We start from the raw sequence: 17,617 nt of genomic DNA on the forward strand, positions 1-17,617 counted from the left end.
TGCACGAGTGCCCACATCTCTTCGCTAATAGTGCACCGATCCCACATGGTACAGATGGTACCGTTTACACACTACAGATGGCAACTTTCATTCACTGCCTGTGGTGCGGCGTGAATGTACTGCATGGGCCCAAATACATGCACTGTAAGTGCAAACGAGCAGGCACCATATTTGCTCATCTCCACGCAATAAAGGAATCAACGTCTGTTCGCTAGACGTGAACAGGCATATGGGGTCGCAAGTGTCCAAAACCATTCACTACAGCACCACATGACTATGCACTGAAATCGGGCAATTGTATGCGCTGTAAGTCTCTTCATTAAAAGGGCAGCCCACACCCATGCACTGTACAACTGCCAGTTTAGATACAATGTAAGAGCTTACCCCTAGTCACTGCAAAGTCCACTCAGCACAAGTAGGGTTCGCTGCTAGTTATGCACTTTAGGCACTGCTGTACTAAGTGCGCTTGTGCATGCAATCCTAGTGTCCACCCCATGCATGCACCACAAGGCCTGCATCCAAGCACCATTAGGCCCGGATTTCATCTAAAGACTGCAAATGGATAGGCACACTCTGCAGTTGCACACAAAGGCACACTACAAGTCACATCCAACACTAGTGCCCGCATCCATGCAGTACAAATGCCCATGCATTAGAAGCCACAGCCATGCACTAGAAACGCTCATGCTTTAGAAGAAGCCACGTCCACGCACTGGCAACGCGCAGAAGCCACGTGCACGCGTGCATCCGGTGCCGGGCGGGTTCTTACCTCTTTAGGCTCGAGCTGCAGTGCCGGCTTCAGCTGATCCCGCAGGGAGCACAGCTGCTTCTTCTCCTCGTCCTGCCTCAGCTTGATCTGAAAAGAGTGAGCGCAACACTGGGCTTAATGACTTTGCAGCGGGAGTTGTGTTTATCCGAGTCGAGGTCTGTCCCACTCTTTCATAATGAGAAATGGAGGCGCTTCTGCTGACAGGTGGCAATTTGCTGCAGGAGGCACGTTCAGACCTCCCGCCCCCACCCACCCTACTATCCGCCATCCCCTCGCGCCCCTTCACTGGAGTGCGCGAGTACTTAAGGGTGTTAAGTAACGTTGCCAGGATTTAACTTGTCTTTTGGGAGATCACATCGTGCAGTGCAAGGGACTGTAGGCACACTTTGTGTTTAAGTGATAATGTGGTTTAGATGGTCTTGCCGCAGCTGGACATTTCAGGCACAGTTGAGAGCAATGTATTATAGTTTACGCAGGGCCAAGACACTGCAGCCTTTCATTTTAGATAACATGAGAACACTCTTGAGCCCGTTACTCTAAAACAGGGTCGGCCTGGCCAATAGGGCAATGCCCGAAACAAAAACACAAAATGCTAGTGTATGGGCCAGTTTTGTGGGTCAAAATGGGCCACTGTGGGCCAGTTTGACAAATTACTTCACAATTCAGCTAGTAGTTTTGATCAGTGTTACTGGATGAACATTCTTTAAAATGCACAATTTGAATCGCATTTAATCAAAAACCTCCCCCTTGGGCAGTGGTGGAAATGGAAAAAATGTGGTGGGGGATCCCACAACACAAGGGCTGGGGTGGAGGAGGAGTTTGGAGGGACGTGGTCTAGAGGGGGCAGGGGTCGTAGTGGAAATCCAGCAATGCTGGAATACTTTTTTTTTAAAAAGAAAAAAAAACAGTGCCAAAGCCACGGTAAAAGGCAATGCTGCCGTGGTGGGCGTTTTTTCTTTTTTTTTTTAGTATCCCAGCGTGGTTCATGGCCTTGGGTGGCTGACTCTGGCCGGATCTCGAAATCCGGCTCCATATCTGGTGCCGGATCTCGGATCCGCCGAGAACCGGCCCAATGACCAGCACTGCCCTTGGGTAGTATTCAAGCAGTCTGCCACAAAAGCAATGAATTGCCATTTGCTACAGTGGGTCACTTTTTCATTGGTGCCCGACTGACCCTGCTATAAAAAGTATTCAAAAGCGCAATGAGGTTAATTTCTACTTAATGTCCATGTCTGCGAGTAGATCACCAACCACGGGCCACATTTAAATTCCAGTAGCGAAGCTGCAATAACGAGTGTGTACGATTACCCACCCGTGTGGTGGGGCTCTTTCTCACGATTGTGGTCAACCTCCATACACGGCAGAGCGTGATCATCAATTTATCTGTTCAAGCTTTCAGTGAAAGGTGCATACCCCTGGGATCCAAGTGGGATTACGTGCCTTTCAGCGGTATTACCCGAATTGTTCGTTTACAATTGTTCGAATGACACAATTGTTCGAATAATAGGGGTCCTAATTGACCTTCTGCACAATTGACCGTATGGTCATTTTAATATATATTATGGGTTGGGTTGGTGTAATAATAATATAAGGGGATTGGGAGGGGGGTTGGGTGGGGGTTGGATTGGGTGGGGGGCTGCGGGGGGTTTCCCCCCGCATATATATCCTAATTGACCGTTTAAATTCGGTCAATTGTGCAGAAGGTCAATTGTTATTCGAACAATTCGTATACAACCCTTTCAGCGCATGCACGTGGTAATCCCAGGCAATATCCCCCATGAACACTGTGGACATCGGCAATGCAGACCCTCTTTGCCAAAATGAGAACCGTCATACCCCATGCATTTGCGAAGACTGCACCTGTCTGCACAAAAACTAGACACAAGCCATGCAGATCCACCAATTATTCTGGAATTGGAATGCTTCCTGCCACCAGCATGATGACTCCCTTCTTCACCATGCATTCCAGCACCAGTGCAGGGATGCCACACAGGAGTGGGATGCCCACGCAGGTGCATGGTCTCCTCATGCCAATAGGAAAGTGCAGACATGCACAAATCAGTTGAGGTGCACACAATAGTTATAAAGAAAGTGGTGGCTAAGTGGAGGCGGTGTGTGGCAGGAGTCACTGTCGAAAGGACTACAGTGTTTCAGCGTGTGCATATCGGTTTAAACTTACTGGAGGCATGCTTTTGTGAAGTACTGAGCCGTGCGCGAAGCGCCGGCGTAAAGCAGCGGCTAAGTGGAGGCAGTGTGTGGCAGGAGTCGCTGTGGAAAAGACTACAGTGTTTCAGTGTGTGCATATCGCTTTAAACTTACTGGAGGTGTGCTTTTGTGAAATACCTAGCTGGGCGCAAAGCAACAGCGCAAAGTGGAGGCTAAGTAGAGGCAGTGTGTGGCAGGAGTCACTGTACAAAAGACTACAGTGTTTCAGCGTGTGCATATTGCTTTAAACCTACTGGAGGCGTGCTTTTGTGAAATACCTAGCCGGGCACTAAGCAAAATTGTAAAGTGGCAGCTAACGGCTAAATCATAGTCAGGTAATCCATCCAAAATGCCCAAGACGGCCCCAGTTTCTCACGTAATGACTTCATAGGCTGGGAAACCCACTATGTTGGAAGGCTCTATGCCAAAAATTACAGCTTGCTTTAACAAATACATACTAGCCAATGATTTTCAAAAGACTGACTCAATCTTTACCAATAGAAGTTGCAGATGCAGCTATGGTTAGGGGATTAACGGACGTTGACGCCGCACCCGGAAGAATCCTAACTAATTCAAATCCTATTTTATGTGATTCAAATCTGGTTCAGTCAAGGTTAAACTAAGAATCATTTGAAGAAGCTTTGCATACTATGGGTGAGTCAGTGTTTAACGCTTGTGCAGTGAACTCTGAGGTGGCAAGTGAGGCACAATGCATCGCCCAGTTTATGAACTTAGTCATGCCGCCTGAAAGTTGCACCATGGAGTCAAACGAACAACCAAAGACTCATCTCTCTGCCTCTGTAGAGTTGTACCCAAGCTCCCCATCCAATTCGGAGGGCTCTTTCTCAGCATATTCATGCCAGCCATCACAAATCTCACAAAGGCCGGATTCATCTACTCACAATGCCTCTGCAACGTCAATTCCCACCTTACATTCTGCTCTTATTACACTGGTGAAACTATTTAAGGCCATAAAGCAAAAGGTGCCTGAAAAGGTAACCCAAACTTCATATTTGAGCTCTAGATTTTCTTTCATGGAAGGCTTCATTACGGCAGCTGAACGGAGTGACATAGGCAACGACTATCCTAAGTTTACATGGAAGGTACAACAATCTACCTCTGTAATAAATGAGCACAAGCTAATCCATTTACCGGAAGTAAATGACAGGTCTGAGGTCGGATTCAATAATTGATCTCCAATTTCCTATTGCTACACAGGAGAATGAGGTCTTGGACCCTCAGATAATAGAGTAAGAACCTCAATAAAATGACTCGATGTTTAAGCAGAGTAAAAAAATTAAGCTGAGGGGCAGGAAAAAAACAAAGAAAACCAGAAATCAAAAATCCCTTCCAAATCAATATAATTGTGGATCAAGGACATTTCTAAGAGTACTTACCACTCCTATTTCCTCACATCAAAAGGTAAATATCAAGACAAAAAGGAAAAAAATCAAAGAGATTGCAGATGCTTCTGCAGGTCAAAGCCAGACGGAGACCTCCTATATGAAAGATCAGCAGGTCTTCGTGACTTTATTAGAGCTTAGTCAATACACAGACCCTGCAGAAGATCTAAATATTATACCAATTGAAAAAACAGGGCTGCCAACAGATACCAAACTATGGAGCAATCCTCTCAATGTGAAGCAAAAAGGGAATACGCTCCTGTTGACTATTCCTGCCCCTCAAACTTACCAGGAGCCAGTTTTCAGATGCTAGAACAAAGTAGACTGGGATTGCACATACCTACTCAAGTAACAATGAATAATAAGCAACATAATGTTGTGGCATTCTGGCGAATGGAGGCCTCGACAAAAATGTTACTACTAGAAAGGTTACCTATTCAGAGAGGGAGAACTGTACTGAACCGACAAAACATCCTCAAATTATTTGGCTCTATTCTACCTCTAAACAACATTCGCTCGAGTGACATTGACCAGGTGTAATTCTGTTTAGCGGAAAGGTTGGACTTGGCATTCAAGAGCCCATTTATTGCAACCCTTGGCGTATGACTTAAGAGAAGTGTCGAGATCCCAGTTCTTGGGCGGCGCAAACAACTATTGAACCATTCTTTCCCTTACAAGACCGTGCCATACAGTGGGAGGGCGGACCGTGGTGGAGCAGGTATATCACCCTCTGATCAGCGGGAACAAGGGAACTGGTTTTGGCTCTTGGGCCAGTTGGCCGGTAGCCAATACCAAAATTAACAAATAAGGCCCTCCTCAACAGAAGAACAAGTTACTTCTTACCTTGTAACGTTCTTTCGACGGGATGTTCCTCCGACGTATTCCTCATCTTAGATATATCCTTCCAGCTCTGCTGGCCTCGGAAAATTTTTTCTCTAGAGGGCGCTGCGCGTCGACGTCCCTCGAGTCGATGTCCTTCGACAGCCGCCGTATCGGCGCTCGACGTCATCCTGCCTATAAAGGCCGCGCACAGCGTTCCTTGCTCAGTTCCGTTTTGTAGCCCACAGTATTACTGTCTGGACTAGACTAATCACCCTGAAGGAGCGTAAGCTGCAACAACACGGGAAGTAGAACTGCGGGGATGGATGGGAGGGTCGATGAGGAATACGTCGGAGGAACATCCCGTCGAAAGAACGTTACAAGGTAAGAAGTAACTTGTTCTTCGAAGGGATTGTGTCCTCCGACGTATTCCTCATCTTAGATAGGCTCCCATAGCAGTATTCTATATTCGGAGGAGGGAGTACTGACTTCACGCTGTCTTCTATTGATGAATAGAATGCAGTACAGCCCTTCCAAACCTAGTCTCTTGACTAGAGGAGGAATCCAGATTGTAAAAACGTGTAAAGGTATGGACAGACGACCATGTAGCGGCCGCACATATGTCTTTAACCGGCACGCCTCTTTTGAGGGCCGATGAAGCTGCAATACCTTTGGTCGAATGAGCCCTAAGGTTTTGAGGGGGCTCTTTCCCTGCCAGTTTATAACATTCCAGAATGGCTAGAATGATCCATCTGGAAATGGTCTGCTTAGTTATTGGTAACCCCAGCTTGTGACCTGCGTAACCTACAAACAGCTGGTCTGCCTGTCTTATCCTGGCTAGTCTACTAATGTAAAAACTTAAAGCCCTCCTAGGGTCTACTCTGTGTAACCTCTCTTCCTCTTTCCCCGGGTGAGGAGGAGGATAGAAAGATGGTAGGGTAATCTTCTGAGAGATATGGAATTCAGAAACTACCTTTGGGAGGAAATTAGGCTTCACTTGCAGGACAACTTTGTCTTTGTGAAATATTGTATGAGGGGGTTTACAAGAAAGAGCTTGTAATTCGCTCACCCTTCTAGCAGATGTAAGTGCTATTAATAAAACAGTTTTAAGGGTAAGGAATCTTAACGAACAAGAATGGAGAGGTTCGAAAGGTGTACCCATCAGGAAAGTTAGTACTAAGTTTAAATCCCATAGGGGAACTTGGAATGGTCTTGGGGGATAAACATTGGTTAACCCCTTTAGAAACTGTATCACCAAGGGTAATTTGAAATAGGATGGTTCTTCCGCAGTACGCTTAAAGATAGATAGCGCTGCGAGATAGCCCTTAATGGTGCCAACTTGAAGGCCTGAATTTGCCAAATATAGTAGGAAGGACAAAACCATTGGTGTGCCACATGAAAATGGGTCGATATTCTGTTCTCTACACCAGCTGAAAAATCTGTTCCAACGGCAGCGGTATAAAGACTTTGTTGCTGGCCTCCTTGCCGAAAGCAACACCTCCATAACATCATCAGGGAGGTCCCAATCCTTGTACCTCAGCCGTTCAGAAGCCAAGCGTGACGGTTGAGGGTTTTGATGTCTGTATGGAGAACCTGACCTCCCTTCTGTGAGAGTAGGTTCTCTCTGAGAGGAAGTCGAATTGGAGGGCAGATGGACAAGTCTAGAAGGTCCGGGTACCACGTTCTCCTGGCCCAATCCGGGGCAATTAGGATCATGGTTCGCCGGAATCTTCTCAACCTCCTGATCATTTGAGGAATGACAGGGACCGGTGGGAACGCGTACAGAAGCGGAAACTCCCAGTCCACTATGAACGCGTCTCCCAGAGCTCCTCTCGGAGGAAATTCCCTTGAGCAGAACAGGTTGCATTTCCTGTTTAGGCTGGTGGCGAACAGATCTACCTGAGGGGTTCCCCAAAGGGCGAAGATCTCTTGAAGGACTTCCTGAGCTAGCTCCCACTCGTGGGAGACTGTGTTCTGCCTGCTCAGAGCGTCCGCTGTCAAGTTCTTCTCTCCGGCTAGGTGAACTGCCGAAAGAGAGATTCCTTCTTGGATTGCCCAAAACCAGAGCTGCATCGCCTCTCTGCACAGGAGTAGTGATCCTACGCCTCCTCTTTTGTTGAGGTAATAAATGGCCACCATGTTGTCCGTCATTATCAGGACGTTCTTCCCTTGTACAGCTGGCAGGAAAGCCTTCAGCGCAAGTCTGATGGCTCTCAGCTCTAACAGGTTGATGTGTAGTCTGGACTCCGATGGAGACCAACGACCGCTGATGGTCAAGTCGTTGGCGTGGGCTCCCCACCCCGTGAGTGAGGCATCCGTGACTACTGTTATCTCCGGCCAGGGTTGCCAAAACTGTTCTCCTTTCAGAATGTTCTCCTGACAGGCCCACCACTGAAGGTCTCGAGCCACCCTGCCGGGAACCTGAAGAAGATCTGTCATTCTCCCTGAGAATTGTGACCACTGAGTCCTCAGTGCCCACTGGAGGGATCTCATTCTCAGGCGAGCCTCTGGCACAAGGAAAATGCAGGATGCCATGGGGCCTAGCAACCTCAAAATGTCGAAGGCTGGGAGACGTTGGGCATGTTGGAACTTGGTAACCATCTGTAGAATATCTTGAGCCCTCACCTCTGGTGGCGAGGCTTTTCCAAGGGAAGTATCCAGGATCGCTCCTATGAACTGGAGTCTCTGCGATGGAATCATTTGAGACTTCTTTAAATTGAGGGAGAAGCCCAGTTTGTGAAGGGAGTAGCACACGTGATTTAGCTGGATCTGAGCTTGCTCCGGAGAAACAGCCCTGATCAGCCAATCGTCCAGGTAGGGGTAGATGTGAATCCCTTCCCTCCTTAGACTTGCAGCCACTACCGACATTAACTTGGTGAAGACCCTCGGGGCGGAGGTCAGCCCAAATGGCAGTACTCGAAATTGATAGTGAGAGTTGCCAATTGCGAACCTCAGGTATTTCCTGTGTTTGAGATGGATAGGCACATGGAAATAAGCATCCTGAAGGCCCAGAGATACCAACCAGTCCTGAAACTGAAGGGCCTGGAGGATCTGAGAAAGAGTGACCATCTTGAATTTGTCTTTCCTGAGGAATTTGTTCAATTCTCGCAAGTCCAAGATGGGTCTCAGTCCTCCGTCTTTCTTCGGAATGAGAAAGTAAGGGGAGTACCAGCCCTTGTTCCTCTCCGCTACAGGTACCGGTTCTATGGCACCTTTCTCTAGCAGGTCCAAAGTTTCCTGCAAGAGGAGCGGATCTGGAGCTTTCTGAGAGCTGATCCCCGGTGGATGACTCTGAGGTATACGTAGGAAAGGCAGGCAGTAACCTTGGGCGACTGTTTCCAATGCCCAAGCATCTGACGTGATAGCCTGCCATACCGTCAGATGTTGAGTCAACCTGCCTCCTACAGGTGTCCTGTGAGGGGAGTCCTCAGAGTGGTTTTGGGGCGGCTGATGCAGATGCCGATGGTAAAGAGGCACCTGCTGTTGCTGCGGCTTTAGAATATCTACCCCGTCCACCTCGGGTAGTTCTTCTTTGACCCCTTTGAGCCGGTCGTCCTCTACCTCTTCCGAATGCGGAGTAGAAGCGAAAGGACTTGCCCCTCGCAGAGGTTCCTGTGGGACGAAAAGGAGTCTGACAGATTGCAGCTCCTAGGGATTTTGCTGCAGCTTTTGAAGTTTGCAGTTTCTCTAAACTGTCATCCGCCTTTTTCCCGAACAAAGAAGAGCCATCGAATGGCATGTTCAAGAGCCTGGCTTGCACATCTGGGGCAAAACCCGACTTTCTCAACCAAGCGAATCTCCTGGTTGATGTACTTGCCGCCATTGCTCTGCTGATACTGTCAGCCGAATCAATGCCCGTCTGGAGGGATTCGCACATAGCGTCTTTACCGTCCTGTATAATATTCAGGAACGCATCCCTTTCTTCTCCCTCCGGGATGCAGTCAGCCGCTGTAGAAGCACACTCCCAAAGTGTATGGCTGAACCTAGCAAGGGTGCACGTAGCATTAACCGACTTTAACGCCATGCTACATGCTGAAAAGACTTTCTTTGCCAAAGCATCATATTTTTTATCGTCCCTGTCCTGTGGGACTGTAGGATAAGCCGTCTTGACATCGGTAGAGGATGCTGCTTGTACCACCAGACTTTCTGGGGATGGATGTTTAGACAAAAACTCTGAGTCTGTGGAAGATACCCTGTACTTTGCAGACAGTTTTTTATTTACTGCTGGTATTACATCTGGGGTTTCCCAGTTTGTCATGATCTTTCTCTGAAGAGCTTTATGAAAGGGCACCACCGGATCCTCTTGTGGGCCTTTGTCAAGAATATCCGTGAGGTCATCTTGCTGGAAAGATTGTGAAGGTGCAGACCACCCCATGTAATCCTGGCCATTAAGGCTCTGTAGGGGGTTTCAGCATGCTCCCCCGGTTCTGGTTTAGCAAAATCCACCTCAGGGGAAGTGTCTAATCCACCTGCCTCATGTAAAGAATCATGAAGATCCTTTAATCTGCGCTCTTCAGAGGAAAATTCCTCTCTAACTGGGGTTACAGGTCCCTGTAACTCAAATGTGTCTTGTTCAGACAAATCACCCTCTTCTAAAATTGAGGATATAGTTCTCAATTGTTCTGAACTCATAAAGGGAGTAAATCCCATTTCCAAGGCAGAGGGTGCCGAACTTGTCATTATTGGCCTCGAAAACGTCGATGTCGTCGACGCCGACGTCGAAGGCTTCGAGCGTGGCGTCGAAAACAGAGGTGGAGGCCTCGAGGACCTCGACAGAATTGGAATTCTACTCGACAATATCGACGCCATCGACGTCGAGGGCCTGGGGATAGTCACTGGATGTGTGGTCACCGTGACTTTTCTTGGCGTCGACGCCAGTGTTGAGGCCGGCGTCGAGTCGACAGACCGGTGTGTCGAAGGTCCCTGCGACAACGGCGTCGAAGACATCGACCTCGACGTCGACGGAACCTTCGTCGACGGCGTCGACGGAACCTTCGAGGAAGGTTTGGAGGTCATAGTCCTGCTCGAGGGTTCGAGACGCGCTCGAGAGGTTTCTTTCGCCGGGTACTGCGACTCGCGGCGTTTTTGACCTTCGGGTCTTTCGACCAGAGCATCGCTCTCGGCAGTCTTCGAGGGGGTCGAGGCCGCTTTCTCGAAGACGCTCATCATATTTTTTCGGAATTCCTCCCATTCAGCCCGGGAACTATGTTTCGTGGGGCAAAGGATTCTTTTTGGCGAAACAGCGGAAGAGGAAGACGGAGAAGGGGATCTTCGACGTCTCCTCTTCGAGTGCTTCGATCTCGAGGAGTGATGAGACCCACTCCGAGACCTGGAGCGCGAATGGTGACGAGGAGACGAATGTCTCGACTTCGTCGACGAAGAAGAAGCTTTAAAAGTCTTACCTTTCTCCAGCTTCCCCCTATGCTCCTTCAGGGCCTTAGCTGTCATGGACATACAGTCCTCGCGTTCCGAACAATGGTGTTCAGCTCCCAAGCACCACAGACAATTTCTGTGAGGATCGGTCAACGACATCTTTTTCCCACAATCTCGACATTTTTTGAAGCCGGATCGAGGAGTTGTCGGTTCCGACGAGGAAGCCATCGAGTATGGATCGAATAACTCGAGGTAAATAGGATTAATCTGACTAAGAATTGAGCAACGGTATTTCGAGGCACCGAGTAAGCGCGGAAAAACGGAACTGAGCAACGGACGCTGTGCGCGGCCTTTATAGGCAGGATGATGTCGAGCGTCGATATGGCGGCTGTCGAAGGACATCGACTCGAGGGACGTCGACGCGCAGCGCCCTCTAGAGAAAAAATTTTCCGAGGCCAGCAGAGCTGGAAGGATATATCTAAGATGAGGAATACGTCGGAGGACACAATCCCTTCGAAACTGCTGTTATTGAATCATGGAATATTAGGGGCGTTTTACATTTATTCCAGCCGGAAAGCAAAGCCCTATAATTAGCAGACGTGGTAATATTCCAAGAGACTTTAAGAACAGACCCAATTATAGATAGTTTTCCATCTTGCTGTCTCTGGCTTATAAGGGTCCAAAGGGCCACTCAGCCTAATTGCAGCACAACATTCGAGTGAGTTTAGTATACAAGAATGGCTTAACCCAAATCCATTCATTCAGGTGTCCAAACTAAAATGGGCAGTAAATAATTTTAAACCCATGGGTCTTACTGTCTTAGTAAATGTATGCTGGAATCCAGCCGCCATAATAGAAGACTTTTTCTGAATGATTTGACAAATGTATTGGATGCCCGTCTACAATGTGATGAAATCGGCTCTATAATTTTGGGGGGAGATTTTAACAATGCAGGTTATGATTTAGATTGTTTTGTGCCAACAAAACATAATGGTCGGAATAAAGCCAGAGTTAGAGGCCGACAGTTACTGTCAATAATTGAATCCAGAGATATTTGCATGGTGAATGGGCCAATAAAAAGAGACTTTCTGGCCCAGGCTACCAGGAAAAGGAATGGCCAACTAGCTAAAAATTATTATGTTTTTGTACTGCAAAATATCTTCCCTTATTTACTATCCATGTCAGTGATGTTTTATTCCCAGAGCGACCATGCCGAACTAACAACTCAGTTTAAATGGGCACCACCAAAATATCCTTTTACGATATAGGTTAATCATCGTCTAAATCATCTAAAATGGCATAAGTCGAGATTAGAACATTTTTATATATACCTTGATGAGGTATTTTTTTAAGGTGGCTACTGGGGAACCCTGCCAGTTGGGAATGTATACAGAAGTTTTAAAAATATTCATGGTACAGCAATCTACATCACATAGATCTAACTTAAAACAGACACGTATTTGATCAGGTGGATCAGGGAAAAGAAGCGAGTCTTGAGATGCGAGATCAAGAAGCATAAGAGGATTTGTCTCCCCTAATCTGGAATCAATTCAGAAATTAAAGTTGATATTTAAAAATGGGCCAAGAGGCAAAAGAGTTATAATGTTGCAGAGAGACGCAGAGAATATCTTAGCAGCACTCTCAACTAAAATAATGCATGAAACATGGGGATTATTTAGAGAAGGGGATTCTACCCAAATGGCCTTGCAGTCAAACCCGGTCCCAAATGATGTCTGTATGAGACATTTTGTACATATCTCCGGAGACGATGATTATGTTGAGTACTGTTAAAGTCATCCTTTAATATCTGACTGGCCTTTAACTTTTGACGGAGAGGATGTGCTATATTTAGGAAGTAGCAAATCGAGAGCCCCAGGCCAGGATGGGACCTCTAACGCTATGCTGAAGGAACACTCTGAGTGGTCGGCAGATATCCTGAAATTGATCTTCATACAAGGCCCAATTTCTAAGCAACCCCCCATCTTGGAAGACAGCTGTTATCAACCTGATTTTTAAAAAAGGGGGCTCGTACAACACTCGCCAATTACCGGCCGATCGCATTTTTAGATCCGCCCGGCAAAATATTTGCTAGTTTATTGTTATCGAGGCTGACAGACTGGACTAAGTTGGTGGGCATTTCAGACTTAAATCAATCAGGTTTTGTCAAAGATATCTGGACCCCATTAAATGGTTTTATTCTCTCATTTTTTAAGGCCTGAGATTTTCCCAACAAAACCCCATCATATTAAGCTTTTATAAACTCGCTTTTGACAGTATAGACAGAGCATTATGGTCAAAACTAGTGAGATGGGGATGGCTGGTCTACCTAGTTGAATTACTAATTGGACTGTATAGCCAGAGGTCCATTAGAGTTTGCCTGAATATTAAAGGTGAACTATCCCCCACTATTCCAACACAGCAGGGTTTAAAGCAAGGTTGCCCTCTAGCTCCCTTGCTATTTAACCTATTTATCTCAGCTCTCTATATACATCTGCAGAAGGCTACAGCCTTTCCTCCTAGAATTGGTCCTCATCCCATAATTTTATTTTTATTTTATTTTTATTTTAGTATTTGTAGAGCGCACTACAGCCCAGAGGCAACAAGGCGCTATAAGGAGATTTAAAGAAGGCTTGCTTGAGGGTTACAATAAGCGGCCCCATATGGTATACTTAGGTAGATTCAGTTACAGGATTACAGACGATATACAGTCCTATTACATAGTTGCAGCGGGTATACAGTGAAGGATACAGTTGGTTACTCATATACTTTCCTAGGTAGCACGAGGCATAACAGAGCGTGTGCTAGGTGATATAGTGGAGGTGCAGACCTAGACCGAGGGGATCTTTTATACAAAGATATATAATGATGGTTACTGTATGCGGACGATCTTGTCCTAGTGAACCAAACATAGATTGGCTTCCAAAGACAATTGTCTGCCTTAGAGTTATATGTATGGGGACATGGTTTAAAAATTAACATCTCTAAATCAAATGCAATGAGGATTCTTCCCAATATAGGGAGAAAAAAAAGCTACCTTTAATTAGCGTCTGGATGACAACCCACTTTTGTTGATAAATGAGTATTGCTCTTTGGGATCTTTATATAACAACCACAAACGAGACCTCTCTAACATACAATTAAGATCAAAGGATAAAACCTTGGAGGCTCAAGGCCTAGCAATTCAAATTAAATCTGCTCGCTTTTCGCTATGTCCACTAATTCTATTCTATAAGCAAAAGGGTGTCCCATTTTTGACCTATGTAGCTGATGGCTTATTTTACCTAATGGAAGTTGACTGGCAATATCTAGAGGGTTCCTTTTGGAGTAAAGTTCTGGCACTCTGTAATGGTTTTCCCATGCTGTTATTAGGTATGTTTCAATGGAAAAACTGCCATTATTTAGCAAGATTCCAACAGCTCCTAATTCCCCCTTTTCTAGATGGGAAAAGGCTTTAGGAACTGAACAGGATTGAATGTTGGAAGTATAGAGAACAGACTGTAGGACAATTCTGGAAGAGGCAGATTTCGATGTGAACTTGTTACTAATTAATCCCATGAAGGCGAAAAGTGAAATTATCGAATTATGACTGGCATAGGACACAAAATGTACGTATAAAATACAAGTCTTCACCAATTTTGTGGGTGAGATTAAGACCTACAACACTATGTACTTGGGTAAATGTTCAAATGGGGCATATAGATCTATTCTCTCATGCAAATGCGATTCAATCTTCTGTCAACTACAGAAATTGTGGGAATTACAGATAAAACCTCTAGTCACGATCTTAAATGTCATTTTTGTAAGACATCAGAGGAAACTACGCCACTTACTGATGGATTGTCTAGATTTAGCTGAATTGAAAGCTATTTATTTTGATACATTTATACGCGAGCACTGCATTTTAACAAAAAAATGGAGGTCTATTTTATTTCGTGGGACTTATACCACTTTAACGATATCTATAGTAAGTTTTCTCATTTGTTTACATCTATAATGAAGCACCAAAACACCTTCTTTTTAACAGGAAATTCTAAAATGTTGTAGGAAATGAATCGATTTGAATTAATTTAAGAATGCTGTAATCTTTTCTTTTCTTTTTTCTTTCTTTCCAATGTTCTTATCAAATATGGTTGATATTGTATTGATTGATGTGGATGAATTTTATTGATCTACATTAATGTATTAAGATTCTTAGACAAAATAATGGGTAATCGTTTGTTTCGCTGAGCTATATACCTAAGAGAGAAAGAAAGGACAAAAGAAAGCCTCCCAACTACAACTATTTTAGGACTGATAACAATGTTGAGGCAGCTACTGGTACTCCCTCTGGTAAGTGCTCGTGCAAACCTTAGGTCATTCTGTTGCTAAAGCGGGAGTTAAAGGGAACACTGCGCCACTCAGCTTACCATTTTAAGGGGGGTAAAATACATGCCATGTAATAAGAATCAGGCTGTGTTTCATTAGTGAATACTTAAATTACACCTTTGTTTTATCCAAATATATGGCAAAGTCTTTAGTTTAATGAGAAAGAGTCTATAGTGTCTGCTGAATTATGTTTATTGATCACGAAAGTTAGTAGACACATGTTTTATGCCCTTCATGCTTCTTCAAGGTCTATAAATTTGGGATAGTAATGACTCAGGCCAGTTAAAGCAATGTATGTAATCTTCATTGACTAAAGCAGACAGATTCCAGTGGTTGTTGAGGATGGAAGTTTTCAATTCAATGGAAGGTTCCTGTGTTTCAAGGTACTTTGGCTATCCTTTCAATTAGAAAGTAGTGTTCCACCAGGAGATATGAAAAAATTATCATGCAATCACGTAAACAGAATTCGTGCTTTCTATTTAAAAAATATGGAAAACCATGTCCTAAATATTTCGATATATCTGCAAAATTCAGAATTAAGCTTCATATGGTATTGCTTCAAACTGCCAAGCAAGATATTTTAGGAATAATAATAATCCATATTGTCAGATTATTTAATGTAACTAAACATTTTATTTAAGAAAATGTGGTGTGCGTAGTAGCTTTTGCACCTCTAATGTACACCCCACAGAAATTGCCCTTAAGCAAAATGTTTAAAAACAAACAGGGTTTCTTTGTGGACACGTTACAGAAAAAGGACAAACACATTTTAAATGTGCAAGAAAGCCACAACTTTATTTAAAAATGCAATAGGCAGAATACATATTTAATTCATTTACATGAACTACTGAATGAATAAACAAAATTGAAAGCATAGCCTTGCTTGCTATTTTGTATTACACTTTAAATGGTAAATAGAACTGTATATGTTCTCTTCCCTCTGATGCTCGAGTCACAAGAACTGTATTCAGCTCTCTGGCACTCAAAAGACACGCCAACCAAAAACTAATCCCTTAGCCTAACTGAACATAAATTATGGGCATTCAAAGTATGCAAGTCTGAAAACTACAACAAAATAGCTTTGTTGCAGGATCTTATCAGTTTTATGGGTAGAGCGAGGTGACAAGGAACGTATCTGCTTCTTAGTAACACAATATATAAACAAGTTTCCAGGCAAACCTAGGCCTTCTGACATGTAGCTTAGACTAGAAAATGGCCATCAGTGCATGCCTGTTTGATGGCATGGATCCCAGGGGGCATAAGCCCGCCTTTACGTTAATATTGAGCTTAGAATGGGATCCGCAATCCTCAGAAATTGAAAAAACGACTTACAATAAATAGAGGTGGATTTAGCTGCACTGGAATGTAATCACATTACTGGCCATAATTTGGCAATGCTTTGCTTGATTTAAAAAAAAAAAACAAAAAAGATTTCAATTCAGCAAAGCATTTGTCCTAATATAAATGCAAACACAATATAGCAAGATAAGCAAATTAATACATTTCCATTTTAAATAACCTTTTTGAATGACTTGTTATTGGAAAATGAAATGCATCTCCCGATTCAGAAATATCTTGTGATTTCAAATAGAGGGGCTTCCATAATAGGAGAAGTTCATAAACAGAAGTTAGAAGGGAAAACTGATTTGAGGACTCCATGTGGTAGGAATAAAAGACTTCACTGTGAAATAACAAATGACATTAGACCAATAAAAAAAAGTGGTGGATAATTGGTAGTGTTAGTATCTGAAGAAAACCAATGATGGGCCCCATCCAATGAGAAAATGTTGCATCAAATGATGCTGCATTGGCAGAGTTTATCAGTTATTTAAGGCCAAACACCATGAAATAGGGGAATTCTTGGGAAATCTGCAAACAAAGGGAGCTGTCCGACAGGAGAGGTACTAAGTGGGATTCTACCTTGGATGTAGCTGAAGCTGAAGAAGATCTTTTTCCAGAGGGAGCATTGTGCAGAAACCTGGCCCAAGACAGAACCAGTTTGCCTGAGAAGGATTTTGACAGCAGGAGACCGATTGGATGCAGTGTTTACCTGGCAGAACTGCCCGGGCTGTTGATGTCCCTGTCACAGGTTTCCCACCTTCTCACCTGTCTGCGTTGTTTAGTAGAGTTCTTCAGTGGAGTCTTCTTGCGCACAGCGCAGGTCTTATATAACCCTGTGCGTATGTCCTCGGGTTCCAGCGTGTGTTCAGCGTCCGATTCCTGGATCGTTCAGTCCTCGGGTTCCAGCGTGTGTTCAGCGTCCGATTCCTGGATCGTTCAGAATGTCCGGGAAGTCCAGCAAACAGTGAAGCGTGTACTCGGAAAGCGAGTGCATGGAGATCCGGGATGCAAGTGAGGGCAAAAAGGGAAGGAATGAATGAGGAGGAAGTAAAAGGGGAACCAGGAACCTGGAACCAGGAATCAATGAAGTTAGCAAGAGCGAACTACAACAGCACACGTCTAGCCACTGCAAGCGGTAGCGTTGAGATGCGCAGGGCTGCAGGGGCATGTCTGCTTTATAGAACGTAATGCGTCCGACGCGGAATCTGGTAAACAGCGTTCTGTGATTGACGGCCATGTTGGAAGTACTGCTGAGTGCAAGCCCCTACGTGTCAGGGACCAGGAAGTCCAAACGGACACGTCCGATGGTTCATGACAGTCCCTAAATGTCTAGTGCCTTTAA

General features: G+C 44.9%; 1 protein-coding gene across 1 annotated transcript in view; it reads right to left on the reverse strand.

Moving 5' to 3' along the window:
- Nucleotides 1-17,617, reverse strand: part of LOC138581134 (arf-GAP with SH3 domain, ANK repeat and PH domain-containing protein 1-like) — a 1,625,721-nt gene that overhangs the window by 919,335 nt on the left and 688,769 nt on the right. The window contains exon 9 of the mRNA XM_069652230.1: nt 770-856. Within this exon, the coding sequence (XP_069508331.1) occupies nt 770-856 (87 nt within the window). The remainder of the gene's footprint in view (nt 1-769; nt 857-17,617) is intronic.

The sequence above is a fragment of the Ambystoma mexicanum genome, chromosome 3p (genome assembly GCF_040938575.1).
Source record: "Ambystoma mexicanum isolate Mex_15411 chromosome 3p, UKY_AmexF1_1, whole genome shotgun sequence".
In the NCBI taxonomy this organism is placed as follows: Eukaryota; Metazoa; Chordata; class Amphibia; order Caudata; family Ambystomatidae; genus Ambystoma; species Ambystoma mexicanum.